Here is a 19,204-nt window from a genome sequence, read left to right on the forward strand (position 1 = left end):
GTGACTCATCCATAACGGACGGTACCGCCAAGTCCTTGAGAAAAGTGTTAACACCTGCGAGAACTACGCGCGTCGATGCATGTAGTGTCCGATGCGGACGATCGTTTATTGTCTAAGAATCGCTTACTTGGTCTTTAAAGAACGTTTCACCGACGATGAGTCAGTAAGAACCCGATCTTCGTCGCGAGATTGCATTTTCTACTACGATCGCATAAAGATAACCGCGAGCGTAGGGAAGAAGAGAAACTCACCATCACTTCATGTTAACGTATTAATCATCGTAAGCTGAATATGTGTTCGCTTATTAACATTGAGAAGCAGTATTTCTTTATGTAACGACGTCTTCCCGCATTGTAAGACGTCAGCCCGTAGCCGCAAAATGGTAGATAATGCGCGCGCTTTGAATTGAGTGGCTAACAACGCTGAGTAATTCTTTCGCCGCGAAACGTTTAAAGCTCATAATTCATATTCGAACCCATGCCATGGTTCGTCAGAGAAGAAATGTACCTCCGTCGAAAAATACAAATCGATAGTGATATGCGCGTATCAGTTTAGAAAACCGCACGCGATGAATTAATTGCGAAATAAGAATACCGCGACCGCTTGTACGAGAGAATATAATCAGCGGTTCTAGTAAAACAAAAGGACTTACCTTCTTCGTCGTTACCTTCTTCGTCGTGTAGAGTTTCCGGCCTTGGAGCAGCATGTACATCCTCTTCCAGCCATTTGAACTCGCATTTCGCATCCACACCATGCTGAATACGTACGGGCACTCACTGTCCTCCCGTAATAGGTAATTCTGCAACGTTAGCGTGAGTAACGTACATTTGTCGTCTGAGCCAGCACCGTTCTCATTTGTGACAATCGCACCAGCAGGAAATCACACGTGTACTCACCCTTAGCGCGCTCTCGGCTTCAGCCAATGTGCTCCTCTCCTCCCCGCCAGGAAACGTGATCATGTCCGCGGGAAAAAATTGCTGCAACAAAAATAGCAGAGACGTCTTTGTAGTCTCATTTTTTTATTTGGAAACAGGTATAGAGGAAAACCGAATTTCGGATCGTTTCTAAAATTGACGAAAGTGACTCGGAGAGAAGAGTGATGAGAATACGGATCTAAAATATTTCGGAAACGAGAAAATACATAAATATCTGTCACTTCGCGAGTATCTCGATGAGAAGTGTCTCCATATAAACAAGCATTATTATAAAAATCTTTTTACAGATTTGTTTTCGATGAATTGAACGAAAACACACAAAGAGAGCCCACCCCTCCCGTTACAAGAAAAGGAAGAAATTTCCCCGAAGAGTGTCGATTACGATGTTCAATTTCCCAAGTTTCTACGCTCGTTATCTTCTAATTGGCCAATCATCGGCGAGGCTACAAGATTTATGAACTCACAGCTGATTGAATTTCAAAACCGCTAATTGATATTCGTTCGGATGTATTAATTAATGAGTTTAACTATCTACGAAGCTTCACTGATGAATCGACATCTCTTTATATGTTACAAAATTAATATTTTCTAACAAGATTGAATAAAATAGCAGCTACAAGATTTCATTGATGTATTATGTCGCCATTAAATATTTCCTTTACAATCTCGATGCATTAAGTTTAAAACGGAGGTACGTGCTCAATCCTGTAAAATCCCAGGACACGAATGTTCCAATCAATACTACCGAATCCTTGAGACCTCATCGCCGCTCCCGATATCGAAAAAGCGTCTCTCCTGCCATCTTAACAATCTCTCTAAAAACTTCCTTTATGTAGAACCACACCGATTTGCCAGTAAAAGAGAGATCTACCGGCGGAAATATCACAGAATATTCTCACAACCTACGTACCGACGAAGTATAAAAAATATCGATCAGGTTAATCTCTTGTTTATCAAGTAAGATAACTGAAGAAACCTAACATTACCGACGTCTCAAATCGGCAAAATAAATTGCAGTTGCAACACATACTGTCGATATAAACATTTATACATATTTACAGAATAAAATTAAAAACAACACAAAATTTATATTGTAAATAAATATGTGTTTATATCGAAAAGTCGATACGAAAAAAGCGAAAATTTACCTAGAGTTGGACAGTTTTGATATTCAAATGCAGTTACAACTGTTCGGATGGTAAATTCAGTCGGTCGGTAAGTTAGATTAAACGCGCTTATATTGCACAATATTTGTGTTGGGCATTTATGCATACAATATAAATAATTTACATTGTACGTAAACAATAAAAAATGTTTTACGTGTCATGCATGTAAACAATGATTCACAAAAGATTCAGATTTCATCAAAAATAATGACAATTATATTCCGCTTTTTAGTTTTTAAGGAGATGCTAAAGTTATCCTGTATTACCGATCAAACAATTTTTTTACTGTTTTCCTATTGTATTTACAAATTAAAAAATCCTTTTATCCATTCTTTTTTCACATTTAAAGTACAGACACAAATATAACTCGGAACGGTTGACCTTATACCAAGAACGAAAAAAAAATTGGAATCTGTTTTACCTATTCCTAACTTAATACAGGGTGATTATTAATAGTTGGAACAACTATTTACCATAAGAGATGGCTTACTGACTTCACTCCACATAAATTACTCCATGTAATGGAGTGCAGTCGGTAAGTCATCTCTTATGGTAAATAGTTGTTCCAACCATTAATAATCACCTTGTATAGCGTCTACAACTGTCAATGTGTATCAATTTTTGCTTCACAAAAAAATTTTGTAATTTATGCATAACGGAAATAGTCTGAGGTATGGATACATAATAAAACAATGTCGTGATCTTAGATTTTTGGCTTGGATACTTAATATGAAAAATTAGTGTTTAAAAATTTGTACATCTACATGTGTGCAATATTGATGTAATAATGACGTATTGATAATTCGTACGTATACATATATTAATTGCGTTCCGATATATACCGCCAATACTAAAAATCTATAGTTCACGTTACGTACAAATTTTCAGTATTAGCAATGAATTTCGGAACGTAGCCATTGTAAATCATATGTGTATAAGTCGTTGTTCAGTCGGTAAAACTCATAACTTTAGCATCCCCTTAATATTATATTTTATCAATACTATTTTATTTTATCAATATTATATTTTTATTTTATCAATGCCAAGTCAAATATGTCATAAAAAAGATTCATGGTAACATAACATAAACAATACATAAATATACCTATATATTGTTGTTTACGTTATGTTATCTATGTAAATGTAATCTTGTTCAACATAAATATCCAATCCTAAAAAAATCACGCAGAATGTAAAAACTTCATTATTTTTTCGAAACTGTGACAAACGTTCTTTAAAAATAGATAATTAGAAAAGCAGCTTTTTCAATGAGATCTATTTTTTTACTTACCTTAGGCTTGATGAACACTTCGTATTTCACAAAGTCCGGATTGAAATAAAACCTCCTCTCGTATCGGGAAGCAAACATTTCCAATTCTCTATGAACAGCAAGAATATCTTCGTGGTCTTCTAATGTACGCTCTGTAACAGAAAAATTTATTCGTTTGCGACAAATATATTGCCATGCCGCCATTACCAACATACCAACAGTAATATATTCAACGACATTTAAAAAAAATATATTAAATAGATTCTGAACATTTCTAAATCAATACGTTTTAAGGAAATATGGAAAAGAATGTTTTTCATATCTATTGCATAAATAATAAAGAGCTTAATTTTTCACAATGTTTAGAATCTTAAAATATCCAGCTTCTTTTACTAATTAATTTTAAAAATTATTTTTGTAAATTCTTTAATAAAGCGAGTTTTATGTATATAATTAGTGCAGATCGTCTCGTCATATGATCAATTCGTAAAATGACTCCACTAAGAGCATATTAGATTAGAATAGCGTGATATTTCGCCCGAATTTCTAAACAAACATTCTGCACGGAGACACAGCAGCGAGTCGCGTCTCTGACCTGCACCAAGCTCCTGGAGGTTTCGCCAGCTATTGATTCTCGGCTGCATTATAGAGCTCTGTGCCGTCTTTACGGCCTCTCCAGCCCCTTTTCCTCCGTTCTCCCTTTTCCCCCTCGCCATGCACACGTTATTTCCGATCTCGTTCCGAGTCAATGCCGTAGAGAAAATTTAGACGACTGAAGTTTTCCCGATGCATTAGAAGCTCATTGCGTCACTTCGCCTCAACCTGGCGCGCCTCAAACTTTTAACAAATTATTAACGCTTTTTACACGCGTGGCAACATTTTTATAAATAAACTATTTGTCACCGAGTTTGCAAATAGCTCTCGAGCGCATTCACGCGCAGTAATCGCAAAATAATTCAAAAATATCCGTCAATTCTCCGATTCCCCGTATTTTTCTATTCAAGCATAATTGTCTCAGTCCGTGTTATCGTTAAACCAGATAACAATTTGAATATCAAATTAAACGTTTAATTCTGTAAATTTCATTATGTTTGAGTCCATTCCATTATCTATAAATTTATCACATTTGTATGTCTTTGAATTGTGCATGCGTACATTCCAATGATAAAAATATTAAATTTACCTATACATATAAATTACCAAACGTACAGAATGTTTACATTTCATTTAAAAAAATTATTGAAAAATTAACGATTCCGCGAATAACATCCTAGCGAATTATCACGTAAAAAAGAACACAATCGCAGACTTTGAAAATACAGTCGATACGTCGTTACTCGTACGTAAGTATAATATGGAGAAATACGCAAAACGTGCTTATTGACTGATCGTTAACTACATTCCCCATAGGTTCGAGAGTATAGGTTCGCTTGAAATAATCGCAATGCATGGGAAATTATGATATAAATTACAATTATGTTATAATATGATATTGCAATTGTGATATAAATTGTCATATTTATAATATTACGTACCAATTCCTAGCTTCGGCCACGTTTCGATTATCGACCAGGCTGGGCCTTTCGTGTTTCTCTTGACTTTGAGCAACTCGCACAGGTCGATCGTTCGCAGATTCTTCTCCACAACTACGGTCGTAAAAGAGTGATCGTAGTTGTAAAACCGTAATTCTTCCTATTCAAACAAACATTGGAAAGACATTAAATACACAAATAAATTAAATCGAATACAGTTCAGTTGAATTTAATAATCGAATTAAATTAATACGCAACGTTCTCTTTTGTACGTCTCTCTTAATTTATTCATCTCTATTGTAACCGTAAATAAATGATAAATATTTCGTCTTATGCGATTTATATTTTATATGTTTTATAGTCAAATAATTTATATAAATCAATGAATCAATAATAAACTTTTATTTCATAAAAGAAGCGTATATAAAATACAAATTAAATTAAATATTTCAATTACAGTATTTCGCTGTATTTATGAATAACGTTTTTTCATTTTTCACCAGAATATATATATAAGTTCTTTTTATACAAAATTTTACACAAAAATTCGCTATTTTATATTCATTTACTCGATTTTTTTTTAATATAATGGATAAATAGTGTTCGACTACTATTTAAGCACAAGATATTTTAATACATACTTGTCTTTCGCTGTCGATAAAATCCTGATCACTTCTCCGATTCCTTTGCAAAGTGCTGTTGAGTTCGAAAATCGTGAGATTGGAACCAAGCCGCTCGTAGCTCGCGGCTCGATTACTCGGCAGCGTGGAGCTGCCGTCGAGGCAGGAGCACATCTTCGGCAACCAATCTGTAAGAGTCCAAGGAAATGTTAGAAGAAGATTGGTACGGCGCGTCGCGGCTAACAAATAAAGGGGAGAAGGGCTACACGACTAAAAAAATCGCACAGAATATCAGTCCGTTAAAATACGCTAAAATCTACTAATATAAATATACTGCAAAGAGGCGTAAGAGCGAGCCCGCTGTACTAGAAATCTATTTTACAACTTGGGCTTCACAGGATCTACATGGCCGGGATGGAGCCACTACATTATCGATGAGTGAACGTGGCCCCCTCTCGTCTCAAGAGACACAAAGGAAAAAAAGTAAAGTGTTCAAACATTAAGGACAAAATGTGCTGTGAAATCGCAGCGGCTCTCGGGCGAACTTTCCATCGAATAGCAGTAACTGTACGTCGGAATGTAATGTCGAGGCGCAGGGGGATAAGGTAGAGATGAGTAACTACATGTGTGCTGCGACATTGAAGACGCGTCGTGGTGCGTAGTGCGTGAGTCGCGTTTTACACGTGAGCTGTTGCAACACGCGGATATTTACGCCTCGCGGAGGTCGCGCGCAATTTTGCCTGCGCTCGTCGTCACGCCGCCATCTCTTTCTTTTCTCTTTGACGATGATATATCGAATGCGACGTAGAGTCATAGGAGAGTGCATAACGAGGAGAAGCCAGTAAAAATATCGCTAATCCGAGGAATCGCCGTACGCAGCCAGTCAGACGGAGATCAGAGGTGCCTTTACAGGCCATACGGGTCAAATTTCTAATATAAACTCCGTTGGGCAGTAATTCGAAGCAGGGGATATCGATATTATATTGATGAATCTCGATCCTATTCCTGATTCACTCTAACTTCTTTCTGCTTCTCGATTTTTATCGTAGCAATTTGCGTACATTAATTTATATTAATACGAAGAAAGATTAAGAAAAAAAATGTACATATAAACAAAAACTCCATTTAAAGATTTCATTACTGTTAACTCTTTTATTATATTCAAATTTCGTACATTTTATTTGTAAGTGAAAAAATATTTAGTAAACAAAAAGTTTTGATAAATTTTGATAAGCTTTCATTAAATATTATTTCGATAAAAACAATTTATTTTGATAGATGTTTTAAATAAAATTTTTTAATTTTAAAGAACAATTTTATGAAATTTTCTAATAGAAAAATTGAGAAATATAACCAAATTGATGTATGGCAATTAGACAAAAATAAAAATTTAGTATTTAATAAATGCGAATAAAAAATGGATCACTTGCCTAGTAAACATTACTAAAAGTGTTATCACAATTTATTGTCTTCATTTTCCCATTTAAATGTTTTGTAAGAAATTAATATTAAAACACAAAACTATTTAATATTAATAGTATACACAGGCATAAAAATATTACAAAAATTATTTCAAATTTTATGTAATTAACGACATTCACTTAAAATTAACAATTAATTTAAAGACTCTCAAGTAACATCTTTTCTCAGAATCTTTCTCCATTGTATTCGCGTGAATCCCTACTTCGTAAATTTATTTTCGCCCTTTCTGTTCGTTCGTTCAATATGCATTTGCAACCTAATCGAAGAACTCTCCGGCTAGCTCGAATGCGCAAAAGTCATCACCGCCATGCTTAAAAGATACCTTAAAGAGATGAATAGAGCCTTAATAATCATTCGTCTGTCTCGTATCCGGAGTCGTGACGACGCAACAGCAACGAGAGTATATGCACATGTGACATTACATGTGCGGCGTCGATACTCGACATATCCGTTGAATTCGCTCACCGTGAATTAGCATTCGTTTCCATGAACGATCACTAACAAGAGCAACAAGATGAAGGAAACGCAGCAACAGACCTAAACTAGCTGATATCGAGCGAAGGCTTGTATGAATAAAATTCAAAAATTCCTCTCCCATTTGACTAATAAAGTTTCTCTTTGCCTGATCTGAATTAAAATGCCAATTGTAATCATTGTTTAAACAAAATTAGCAAATTACAAGTAAATTACAAGTAAAAAACAGTCAACAAAATATACTATAAAATTTTAAAATTTTTATGAAACTTTAAATGAAAATAATTTGATCACTAAATTTTTAATAATAAGTTTATATTAAGCATCAGAAAGTTATATACATATCCGATAGAAAGACCAACAGCAGCCGCGAATTACAAATTTCGCTAAGACTGCTCAAAATCCTGATAACGTTTCACCGTATCATCACGAAATGATAAGAAATGTAAAATGCTTTGCAAACTGTTTTAATTTTTAAATTATCGCTGATAATAGTCGTGTAAAATCGCTAACGCATTCACGCGTATTGCAGTTACGTGTGGTTTCCTATTTTTTTTAATCCTGATTTTTTTCGAATCAACGTTTTCGTGGGAGTAAATAAATAAATCGAAACTTTACTTCTCGTAAAATGAACGCTTGATTGCGTACTAATTAATTCCTATTAATATAGTAAATTTTTACAACTAAATTTCTCAGTTATATTTATGTTTAATCAAAACTTTTATAATTATTTTTTGTTATATTTATGTGTCAAATTATTTTAAAAATATTCATTTGCAATATCATATTTAAAGTTTATAATCAAATGACAAAATTTTAATGATGAAACCTAACGGTAATAGAAATGATTAAAAAATAATTTCATAATCTATATTTTGACGAAAATGACGAAATTTTAATGATGAAACTTAACGGTAATAGAAATGATTAAAAAATAATTTCATAATCTATATTTTGCAAACACGCAATCGCGGAAGAAATCCCTGTTGTAAGCTACGAGAACGTCGAGAGTAAGCCTAATCAGTGGAACGATAACACCGAGTGCGAGGGCATGCTCTCGAATTAGCGGGCCACGGTGACCGTTTATTGCAGCAATTAATTAACCCGCAATCGCTCGGTATGCGGTACGTAAATGCACAAAGCGCATAATGTCGAGCGCCGCCATTGCAGTTACCTCTACGTGACATTTCCGGATAACATGAATGAATTTGCGTAGCACCTGCTATAGTGATAATGATAAATTTTTACTGAACTAAAACAAATACCGGGTATTAATAAAATAAGGTAAATGGTCCAATTACTGATAATGTTCCAAACGCGATCGAAAATGTTTTATGTGTATATGGTTCGAGTGTTTGTGACAGTATGTGTGTGTTTTTGAAGGGGAGAGAGGGGCAAATATACTACTATACTTACATATAATATTTATGGTAAGTAAAAAAATAAATATTTATAATATGTGATAAATCTTTATGATCTATTCAATCTAAGATATTTATAAAATATTTTGGTAAATTTATTTACGTTTAAGTCTCTTTTTAAGATACTATACCTAACACATTCTAGTATTCTTTGGCGAAGAGCCAGAACTAAATCAATTATATTGAAATTCTGCAAATGTAACAATTGCAAAAGTCGTGTATATATGTAATATATAATATAAAATGTGTAAGTGTACCAATTTTTGTACCACATAATTTTGCATCACATATGACGAAGTTCGCAAGTTTCACAATTGTAACCACAACCTTGGCCTAGTCATGTCTCTCTACTTACTACTGACATTATCTCATTCGACCATTTTGCCGCTCCTTGTTCTGTAACAATCCGCCGATTGTCGCATATCCGTATCCGCAACCGCGACCTCGATTTTTTTATCTAATTTCAAGAAATGAATATAAAGCACAAAATACTTTAATGTATTCGCGTGATGTATTCTTATCGAGCATCTTTTATATCTTGATATTAGAGTACATTTCTTTTATTAATGATACTTATTTCTCGATAACTGAAACGTTATTTATAAACAGGTAAATTAAAATAATGTGTAATATATATTTCATCAAATTATAAGCAATATATTTAGTCAAATTGTCTAGTAAGCCCCCAATTATATCATGTAGAAGTTAAAAAAATTTCTCGATATTTAGATTGTTTTAAATTTGGATTTACATTGGACAACTATAATGCACACATTCAAATATGTTAATGCACCAGGTAATTTTTCTACACTATTAAAATCTATTTTATCGAGCTGGAACAATAAAAGTTTTTTATGGCGACAATTTAAATTGCACAAATTTTTTTCCACATTTTTTTCCAAAATCTCTATTGTCATATTTGTATTCAAATATCCGTGCAAGACAGCAGAGATTCCTAATTACCGTTATCAGTCATGGCGATAACGCGTTATTTCACGGATATTGCAAAGACGTTTGAGATACTTCAGCATCCCGCCCGTGATGTTTCTTCCAACCACGTTATAAGCTACGTAGTATGCGGGCATCTACCTGTCACGATGACGAAACCGGGTCGTTCCGTAAGCATAAGCCGGAATGTGCGCAGTCGCGCCAAGAAAAATAACCAGCAATAATAAAGAGAAACTTGTCTCTCGCGCCTATCTCATTTATTGTTTATCGCGAGATTTTGTCTTATATCTGAAAATGACTTTAACAATCGGTGGAGAGAGGAATCTACAAGCCATGAGTTGAAAAGACAGACTTGTTGATAATCGTGACATACCGAGATAAAACGAGAATGACATTATCTTTACAGAAAAATTCATAAAAATGTAGGAACAATAAGACATATTATCATGGAAGAGTACGAAAATAACACACTGAATACGAGGAATGATTACAGTATATCTTCAGTACACCATACATTAGCTGAAAAAGAATAAGCTACAATATTTTTAAGTTTTCTTGATATATGTATATTCACATATACACTGAGAAAAAAAATATCTTAGAACAAAAAAATCATTTACTCAATGAGTCCCAATAGCTTATTTACTTGCAGTCATGTTGAACATGTGTGTGTTTCAATTGAAATATTTATATAAATAAAATAAACAAATAATTTTTATTCAAGTAATATTTTCTTGCAGTTTTAGAAAATATTTATTGTTAAACTTTTTTTATATTTAAGATTTTTCAATCTAAGAAAACAATTTAATTAAGTTTTAATATTATTACCTTATTTGTAAAACCATTATTTAAACGTGAAAAATGTAAAAATACAAAATTAAATACTTAAGGTAATATGTCCATTTTCTTAAAAGTAACTTTTTATTTAAACAGGACAAACAAATGCTTGCATCAAAATATATGGCGGCTTTAAGAAAATGTATTTTTTACATTTAAAACAATTTTTCTCTCAGTGTACAAAAAAATGCACAATAATAATTTCCATCATGCGTTACAGTAAAGTGACAACTGTAACGCAAACTGAAGCATTCTATTTTCCTAGAATTTGAGATCCTAATCTCTAAATAGGAATACACTAACGTAAAATTTAAACGAGAGACTCAAAACGTGCACCGTGAGACTGTCCGAACTCGACGTGCCAAAACTCCAATGTCCATCTCGCCGTTATCGCGGCGAGGCAAATATTTCGGAAGAGAAGAGACGGCCTATGCAAGGTGGATCGATAAGAACCAAGGCAGGCCGAGCTGACTAGGTCGAGCTCGAACGTGTTTTGGCGGCAGCCCCGATTTACACTCGCCGCACACACACACACACGCGGCCCGTGTAAAATTTTTAACGTTCCCGGCTTTCTGCGATGTGGAATAACAAGAAATTGCACGACTACGGACAGTAAACATCCGATTGGGAAGACAAACATCCACGACCAAACAATTAATATTTAATAACATTTCGCATTCCGTTCAGTTCGCGCACGAAGATGCATACTTGAATTTCCTCGATGTGATTACGGGAATTGCTAAAAATGCGATAGATTATTGCTATCATTTGCGAGAGTTCCTATTTAATAATCCTGTACTATGAAATTAGCGTGCAATGAACTTCGATCCACTTTCTAACGGCCTTACACAAAAACACATGTAACTAATAATTAAACAAGATCCCCATAAATATAAAAATCATTTCATCTATTAATTTATAATTAGTAAAAATAAATACTTGTAGAGAATCTGATAAATCAAGAGAAGTTCAAATTTAATGCTAAATTGAAAGATATCAAGAAATCTTTCAAATTCCCTAATTGTTATTTAATTTCTCCGTAAAGGACGAATTGATTCAATATGTTCGAATTTATGAAAGAGCAATAACCTCGAGAAAAAAGAGCGCGTGGTTATAAGACAAGCTTGATTTCCGTGAGACTGAGTTGCTGCTTTTTCACGACGGTATTATAAAGATATCCGGCACTATAACTTAGCCATGCGTCTCGCGGGCTTGCATAAATAAAGGGCGATGGTCCGGCTCGAGAGGTGTAATCACGAGCCATAACCCGATATCATTGCCAACCGATCGCAGGCTGCAATATCTCTTTCTCCTTTCCTTTCTGTACCATCGCTGCGTCGATCTTTGTAAATGCGTGCCTCGCATCGGTTCGTATCGCTCGTTATTTCGCTCGTTTGACCCATTGACGTTGCTCATTAAGCCGCTCGTCATCCCACCGATATTGCTCGACGGAGAAAAAAAAAGGCGGAACCGTATGCGAATGCCTCGTCGACATCCAACGTCCCGACTTTTGCGTCCCGCAGTAAGAAAGCACTGCGAAGCCATCCTCGTATCAAGACATTGACAGTGATTATTGATCGTCCTGAGAGCCATCGAGGATAAGGATTTAAGGAGAGGAAAAGCGCCAGCCGACCAAAAATTACATCAGCATCACGTAGTAGTCTGATAATCGAGTAAGGAATTTACGAGGCAGAGTCAATTTAATCCCCGGAATGCGACGGGCTTTTACAATCGCTTCAAAAAAAAAAACAGAGTCGCCGACCGATACTCTTCTGGCAACGAACAAGGACGACTGGCCGCACGCCAAGACCACTGTCCGTCTCGGAAAAAAAAAAGGAAAGAAGCGATCCGTTCAGGCCGCGACGGTCTTCATCCTCCTCGCTTTACGAACCGTGCATTGTCGGACTTCCGGAGACAAGTCGGTCCACAGAAGGCACTCGAGGGCTCTGCGCAAATTGCGTTTTCGAGCGTTGCGAGTATCGCGAAGCCTCCTCCCTGCCGAAAAATAAATCTCGCAATTCGCCAGAATGGATTTTATTATCCCCGGTATTGTGGCCGAAATGATGCGATTTGGCAGATGAAACAATAACAACTTTTCAGCAACAAGCTGAGCAATCGCTCATCGCTCACTGTTCTCCACCGCGAATCTATCAACCTTCTGTCTTGTACACCGACAAACGAGTTTCACGTTCCTCAAGGACGTATTACGTGAAAACTTCGATCGCGCATTTACTCCCAGCTGCATTAACGAACTAGAAAGCCAGCTCGTAGTGAATAGTGAGATTCGTAACAAATACTCATCGCAGACATGATTTTCTTTTGTTAGAAATGACATCATAAGCGACCAAACAAAGAATTAGATTTTGTAAGGACAAGAGAAAAGAGACTGTTGATATCTGAAGATGAATTCTAGAGAAACCAACATTTCTCTCTTTAAAATCTTTGTATACATAAGCTGCAAACCAAAAATTTATCAACCAATTTCGTCAATATTAAATATTAATTTCCATCAATAGTGATTGATTTATTTATTTCGCTCAATCTTTAGTAATCGTGAAGACTTTAATTAATTTCTTATACATATTTCGCAAATTTTAATTCGAGAAATGGAAAAGAAATTTAAATCATTTATCCAGAGAAATAACTAGATATTATTTTCAGAATTAAATATTAGTACAAAATCTTTAAGTTTCAAGTCTAAGAAACGACTTCAAAACTATGGAAAAGTTGGCGCGATCGATCCTAGCCGGAGATTTAAATAACCGTAAAAGTTGCGCGCGACGATCTCTCGAATTTCAAGGGACACAAATACGAAGCACCGGTCGTGGTAATCGCAAAAATTTGAAGCTGCGCAGGTACAAACCGCGACAAACTGGCCGTTAGCCAAGGACGCGCCGATCCCCATTAAAAAAATATTTAAACGCTATATAATCGCGAAGATCCCATCGTTGCGAAAGCCAGCTCAAGGACCACCATGGAATATATCACAAGGAGCTCTTACGCAACGATCTGTCCTTTCTTTCTCCCTCCATCCATGTCTCGAAACCAAAGGATTAAGGGTTCATCGCGGATGCTGCCCGGATCGATTGAAAACTCAGCGCGGAAAATATACGGTGTGCAAAAAGCGATTTGTGATCATGTGACGCCAACGGAATCTCGGGGTCGCAATCAAATGTCCCGTCAATTCCCAAAGTGGCTGTTATCGCGCGAAAACACTAAAAACAAATTGATATTCGCAAGACAACACATGATTGTTCGCTAAAAAAATAAAGTATAAGTTCGAGATTATTCAACCCGCTCATATCACTGTTTCTATTTTTAAAAATATTTAGATTTACGTAACACACTTATTTACGGAAATCGTAAAAAAAGATATGAAAGTCAACAATAAGGATAAGAATAATAAATACGAGTAGATTAAGAGAAAAAAATAAGATTAATTAGTTGTTACAATTTCGAAAGTTAAAACGTTAAGAGATTCAAATAAAATAACAGATTGGAAATACGAATGAATTAAATATCACTTTGAAGCATCGATGCATAAGTCTCGTGCGTAAAAACGCTTATAAGATCAAACAGTTCAAATCAACAACGTCCAATCATATAAAGATAAATGATCACTTTAAATTATAAAAATACATTTGCATCACTGAAACCTTTTACGAAATTCAAATCGATTACCATTTGTATTTTCGAATCTTCGATTTGGTTCCAACTTGGATTGGCAATTTCAGGTATATGCATACTTCAAAAGACAGTCAACAAATCTGTTTCTCTTCTAACAAGAAGTTAAAACGATATTGTTAAAGCGATATCGATATTTGCAATTTTATAAAATACAACAAAAATTTTTTCTATGAGAAAACATTTTTCGAAATATCGTAGTCCACCTGTGCCAGCAATTGTTACAGTGGTACCTCGATACTCCGAATTTGAAATACGGAAAATCTGCGGACGAGTATAGATCTCACAAAGTTCAAGATAAGCCCAGATTTTGATGATTTCAAAACTGATGAAAAATAGATAATAAAATAAAATACATTAAAATACATTAATAAGCAATAAATAAAACAGTAAAATCTATGTCACCGCGTATGACTTTATATTCGTGTAAATTTAAGATTTAGTGTACAGAATTTATTAAATTTATCAATTTCAATTATAATAAACAATAAATTTTATCGTTTATTAATAATCAATTACAGTTCTTCAGTTTTAACTTTCAAAAAAACATTTTTTTTTTTTCAGAGTTGTGATTGAAGCTTCTTTTATGTGACTCAAATTTCTCTGTAATAACAAATACATCTGTACACTGTAAAGAAAAAAAAATTGCAAAAATATTTCCTACAAAATATCGTTAAGAACCAAAGGGAGAAAATAAATGCCATCAAAATCTGGGAATACCCCGCAAACAAACGTCTCCCACGACGAAAAGTAAACTGAGAGAGACGCAACGCGTCATCGACTTCTCGCTGGGTGTTCGCATCAACCGACGACCGCCCACGGATGGTGCGTGCGGCGAGCAACGCGTATCTACGCATTTCAGTTTGCACGTAGGATTCATTTTCCTATTTTCCCCGTAGGGCCGCCCACTGAGGGATACATAGCAAATAAAAGCAATGCGCAAATTGAGATTAAAAACGTGACGATAAAAGATAAAGCTGCAGCTGATAAAGCTCTCGAAGGAGGCGTACCTCATGATTAATATAATACAACACTTTTTTTTTATACACTGAGAGAAAAAATATTTTACAACGAAAGGAAATTATTTACTCGGTGGGTTTCCTTTTGTAGTTCTAGAAAATATTTACTGTTAGACTATTTTTATATTCGAGATAAACAGATCTTTTAATCTATGAAAACAATTTAATTAAGTTTAATAATATTACAACTTTATTTGTAAAATAATTACTTAAATGTAAAAAATACAAAATTATATACTTAATATGTCTATTTATTTAAAAGTAAATATTTTTACTTAAACAGAACGAATAAATCAAAATAAATGGTTTTAAGAATATGTATTTTTTTCATTAAAAAATGTTTTCTCTCAGTGTGTATAGCCGAGCATCATACGATAATCATCCAAATACAGTGATGATGAATGCTATTTTTTTTTCCTCTCAGGAGAGGTGATCAAATAACGCGTGACATCTTCGGCGTGGGTGTGCTCGAGTCGAAAATTATCACGCCATTTGGCGAGTAAGGGCAAGATACGACTGGAGGATACTCACGGTGATGCGTAGGATAATTGTCGTCGTTGTTGTTGGACAGGAGCCGTTGGTAATCCATGCTGCACCAGGACGGCGATTATAATCCGTGACAAAACGTCGCGAATTTTCGTATCGCGCACAGAAAAATAATACGCACACAATTCTTACACACGGTTACACCCCCGCGTTTTCGCTGAACACACACCAGCGGCGAGTTCGCGGACGTCCTTCACCAAGTGCGACGCGACGTATTACGAGTTTCTGTCATCCGCGTCGTTTCACGAAGGGCGTAGGCACGCTTGCGCGCATTCTCGTGCTGTTCGCGTCTTATTTATCGGCGAGAATCGAAGGCCGATCTCAGCTTTCGAGGGACTTTCAACCGAGCCGCGCGAACGTCCAAGCCCGAATGGATGTGAAACCTATATCGTGAGAATGAAGGGACGAAGTGAGACGCGCGGCGCTCTGGTTGCGTTTCAACATTTTTTTTCCGTACATCGGATTAGATAACAACCGTGATTCATCATCGTAGTAGATTAGATTAGAATATTATTAACTATTAATAACATTCGCAAACACAGCTAGATTGAATCACGTAAGAAATCTAGAAATTGGAGCGATCGTAGACAATAGATCTTAGAGATAAAAAAAATCTAAGGCGAGGGCAAGTCGCGGACGATATCTACTGCGTAAATAACGCAAGACTTAACGTACTTTTTTATCGATTAAACTACGATTTGATAAACTGCGTGCGTATACACGTGGCTTGCGGAGTAAGGTAACAGCGAAAGAAGGTAATTTGGCGGAAGAGCTGGCGGAAAACATCGATTTTGCAATTACGCCTCGAAAACAATATGTATCTCAGAGGGAACCCTGATTACTAAAGAGCAATCGAATTATCCGGCGATCGATCCGCGAACCGTTGAATGAAATGTTCATGAAGCAAACATTACATGTCAGCGAGGCACAACGACGCTCGAGACGTCGAATCTCTTCGGTTGAAGTTACAGAATTACGGGGCCACCCGTAATGTGACGCTCAGTTATCTCGCTTTTTTTCCTCGGGGAGCCCCATAAATTTCCGAACGCATTCTGAGAACGAGGGCTCGTTCCGATCGGTCGACCAACAATAAACGTGTGGTTTTTGTCTGTTCCGTAGCCTCGAGTCGAGCGACAATTTCAGCCTTTCGATCTTCGCGGAACCGCGGATTAACTGATAATAATTAATTTCAGCGTGAGAGTTAAGCCTACTTTACACGATCTGTAATTTGCGACAGAATTCTATTTATAATTTTATATTGAAAACATCTGAACAAACAAGACGTACGAAATATGCGCAGGGTATAAATATTTGAACTGAGGAAAAAAAAATTGTTAACTCGATATAATTTTTAACGTTACATTTTTTCAGTTCAAGTATTTATGTATTTAAGTTAAATATATAAATACTTGAAGTAAAAAAATTTAATCTAGTTGAAAAATTTAGTCAATTTAATAACTTTTTTTCTCATCTCTGTGTAAATGACAAACTACAACTTAACCTACTCTCATATCTGATCATCTACGCGATAATGTCTTGATCTTAAGTTACTTGTCTATTAGCTGAAGATAAGAAAATATTCTTCCCTATACGTAGTAAAATTTATTAATTACGAAAATATATAATTACACGTGTTCGTGCCATGCCGATGCATTAAATAAGATTATTTCTGAAATAAAATGTTACTTAAATAAATCTTTAAATTGTTTTTTATTTGATCTTAAAATATTTTGATATGCAGGATCTTCGAATTTCGTTACGTAACATGTTAAAGTATATTTCTTTGAATTTACTAAGTTTATTTCAACGATCAGATATTGCTTTAACTGTGGATGTTATTGAAATTGATGTTACTAAACAATTCTCCATGATATACTTTTATTATATTTACATGTATTTTTATAATAACCCTGTCATATTTTTTAATACTCCAACTATATCAAAGAAACAATCAAATATTCTACACATAATTTGATATAAAATTATGAGTAGAATTTTGTCTTGAATTAAGTCGCAAGTTATAAATGGTATACAGTAGGCTTTAGAAGAGATAGGACGCAAATTCGAAATCCACGTGAATCACCTTCGACAGAGAAAAGTGGTGTTCTAACAAGTGAACCTGTCCAAGTGGGTCACCCTAGATTATATACACCAGATGTGAGGGTGAAAACTGTAGGGTGATAACCGCCTTTAGAATCGCTTATGGGCAAAACTGAAGAGAAATGTAACATGAAATATTTTTCATGATATGTTCTACAACGTGCAATGTTGTGAAAAATTTAAAAGAAATCGGAGTGCATCCCCACTTGGGTAATAAATTTATTTACGACGAAAGGCCCTCAACTCAGAAATTCACAGTATTATAAAACTTTGGCAGCACATGGAGTATATTCTGATATGTAGTAGATAATTTTTTTCGTTTCTCAAATTCATCCTAAAAAAATAAAATTAATCTCTGAAGATTGCTGATGTAGGTAGATTTATATATGTCACAGCAAAAATTTATCGCATTTTTGTATCTGCTAAAATATTTGTCAAATATTTAAAAGTTATAATGGCATTTTAGCAATCCTAGAAAATGTAGACCTCATTGCCAATTAAACAGTCCATTTTTGTTTTACTATTTACCAAAAAATATTAAACAAAATTTTCGAGAGAAAATTTATTTCTTTTAATAAGATTTATTTTTTTTTATAATAAAAGTTATCAATTACAAAAAATTATATAAACAAAAGCAGAAGTAATATCAGAATATTTAGAATTTTGTTGCTCTTGCTTTTATTTACACATTTTTTATAATTTTTTTCAACAATTGATAAGATTCTTAATTTTTTGTCTAAAATTTTCTGTTCTATCTCCTTTAGTTAACGAATAATAAAATAGAAATGAAAAATGGGTTATTGCCAGTTTTAAATTTCCAAGTTGAAGGTCTTCCTTTGTTCACTCAAAAAAATGTTTTGCTAACGTAGGTAGATTTCTAAACGTCACGGCAAAAATTTATCGCTTTTTTGTATCTGCTAAAATATTTATCAAATATTTAAAAGTTATAATGGTATTTTAGCAATTCTAGAAACTTTAGATCTCATTGTCAATAAACAGTCAAATTTTATAACAAGTATGATTGACCTTAACACGAATAAGCGCCGCAGAAAAATTTTTATTTTAAATTTCATAAATAGTTCAGAGAGATATATAAATTCTCTGTTATTAAAATCGTTTAAGTACCAAACATATCGTGCTATCACAATAATGTTTATCTACCTTTTGTAA

The 19,204-nt window shown here is 34.6% G+C and overlaps 1 protein-coding gene across 7 annotated transcripts in view; it reads right to left on the bottom strand.

Annotated features, from left to right (window-relative positions):
* The window catches only part of LOC105197151 (growth factor receptor-bound protein 14), a 273,307-nt gene that overhangs the window by 177,263 nt on the left and 76,840 nt on the right, over nt 1-19,204 (bottom strand). For 4 of the 7 annotated variants that reach the window (XM_026135790.2, XM_039458098.1, XM_026135789.2 and 1 more), the window contains 5 exons: nt 5,545-5,711; nt 4,907-5,063; nt 3,393-3,523; nt 897-977; nt 668-799 (listed from right to left, as the gene is read on the bottom strand). In XM_026135790.2, the coding sequence (XP_025991575.1) occupies nt 668-799; nt 897-977; nt 3,393-3,523; nt 4,907-5,063; nt 5,545-5,711 (668 nt within the window). Of the gene's footprint in view, nt 1-667; nt 800-896; nt 978-3,392; nt 3,524-4,906; nt 5,064-5,544; nt 5,712-15,919; nt 17,307-19,204 lie in introns of those variants that run through there. The other 3 variants (XM_026135791.2, XM_026135794.2, XM_039458099.1) reach the window with 2 other exon arrangements.

The sequence above is a fragment of the Solenopsis invicta genome, chromosome 15 (assembly GCF_016802725.1).
Source record: "Solenopsis invicta isolate M01_SB chromosome 15, UNIL_Sinv_3.0, whole genome shotgun sequence".
In the NCBI taxonomy this organism is placed as follows: Eukaryota; Metazoa; Arthropoda; class Insecta; order Hymenoptera; family Formicidae; genus Solenopsis; species Solenopsis invicta.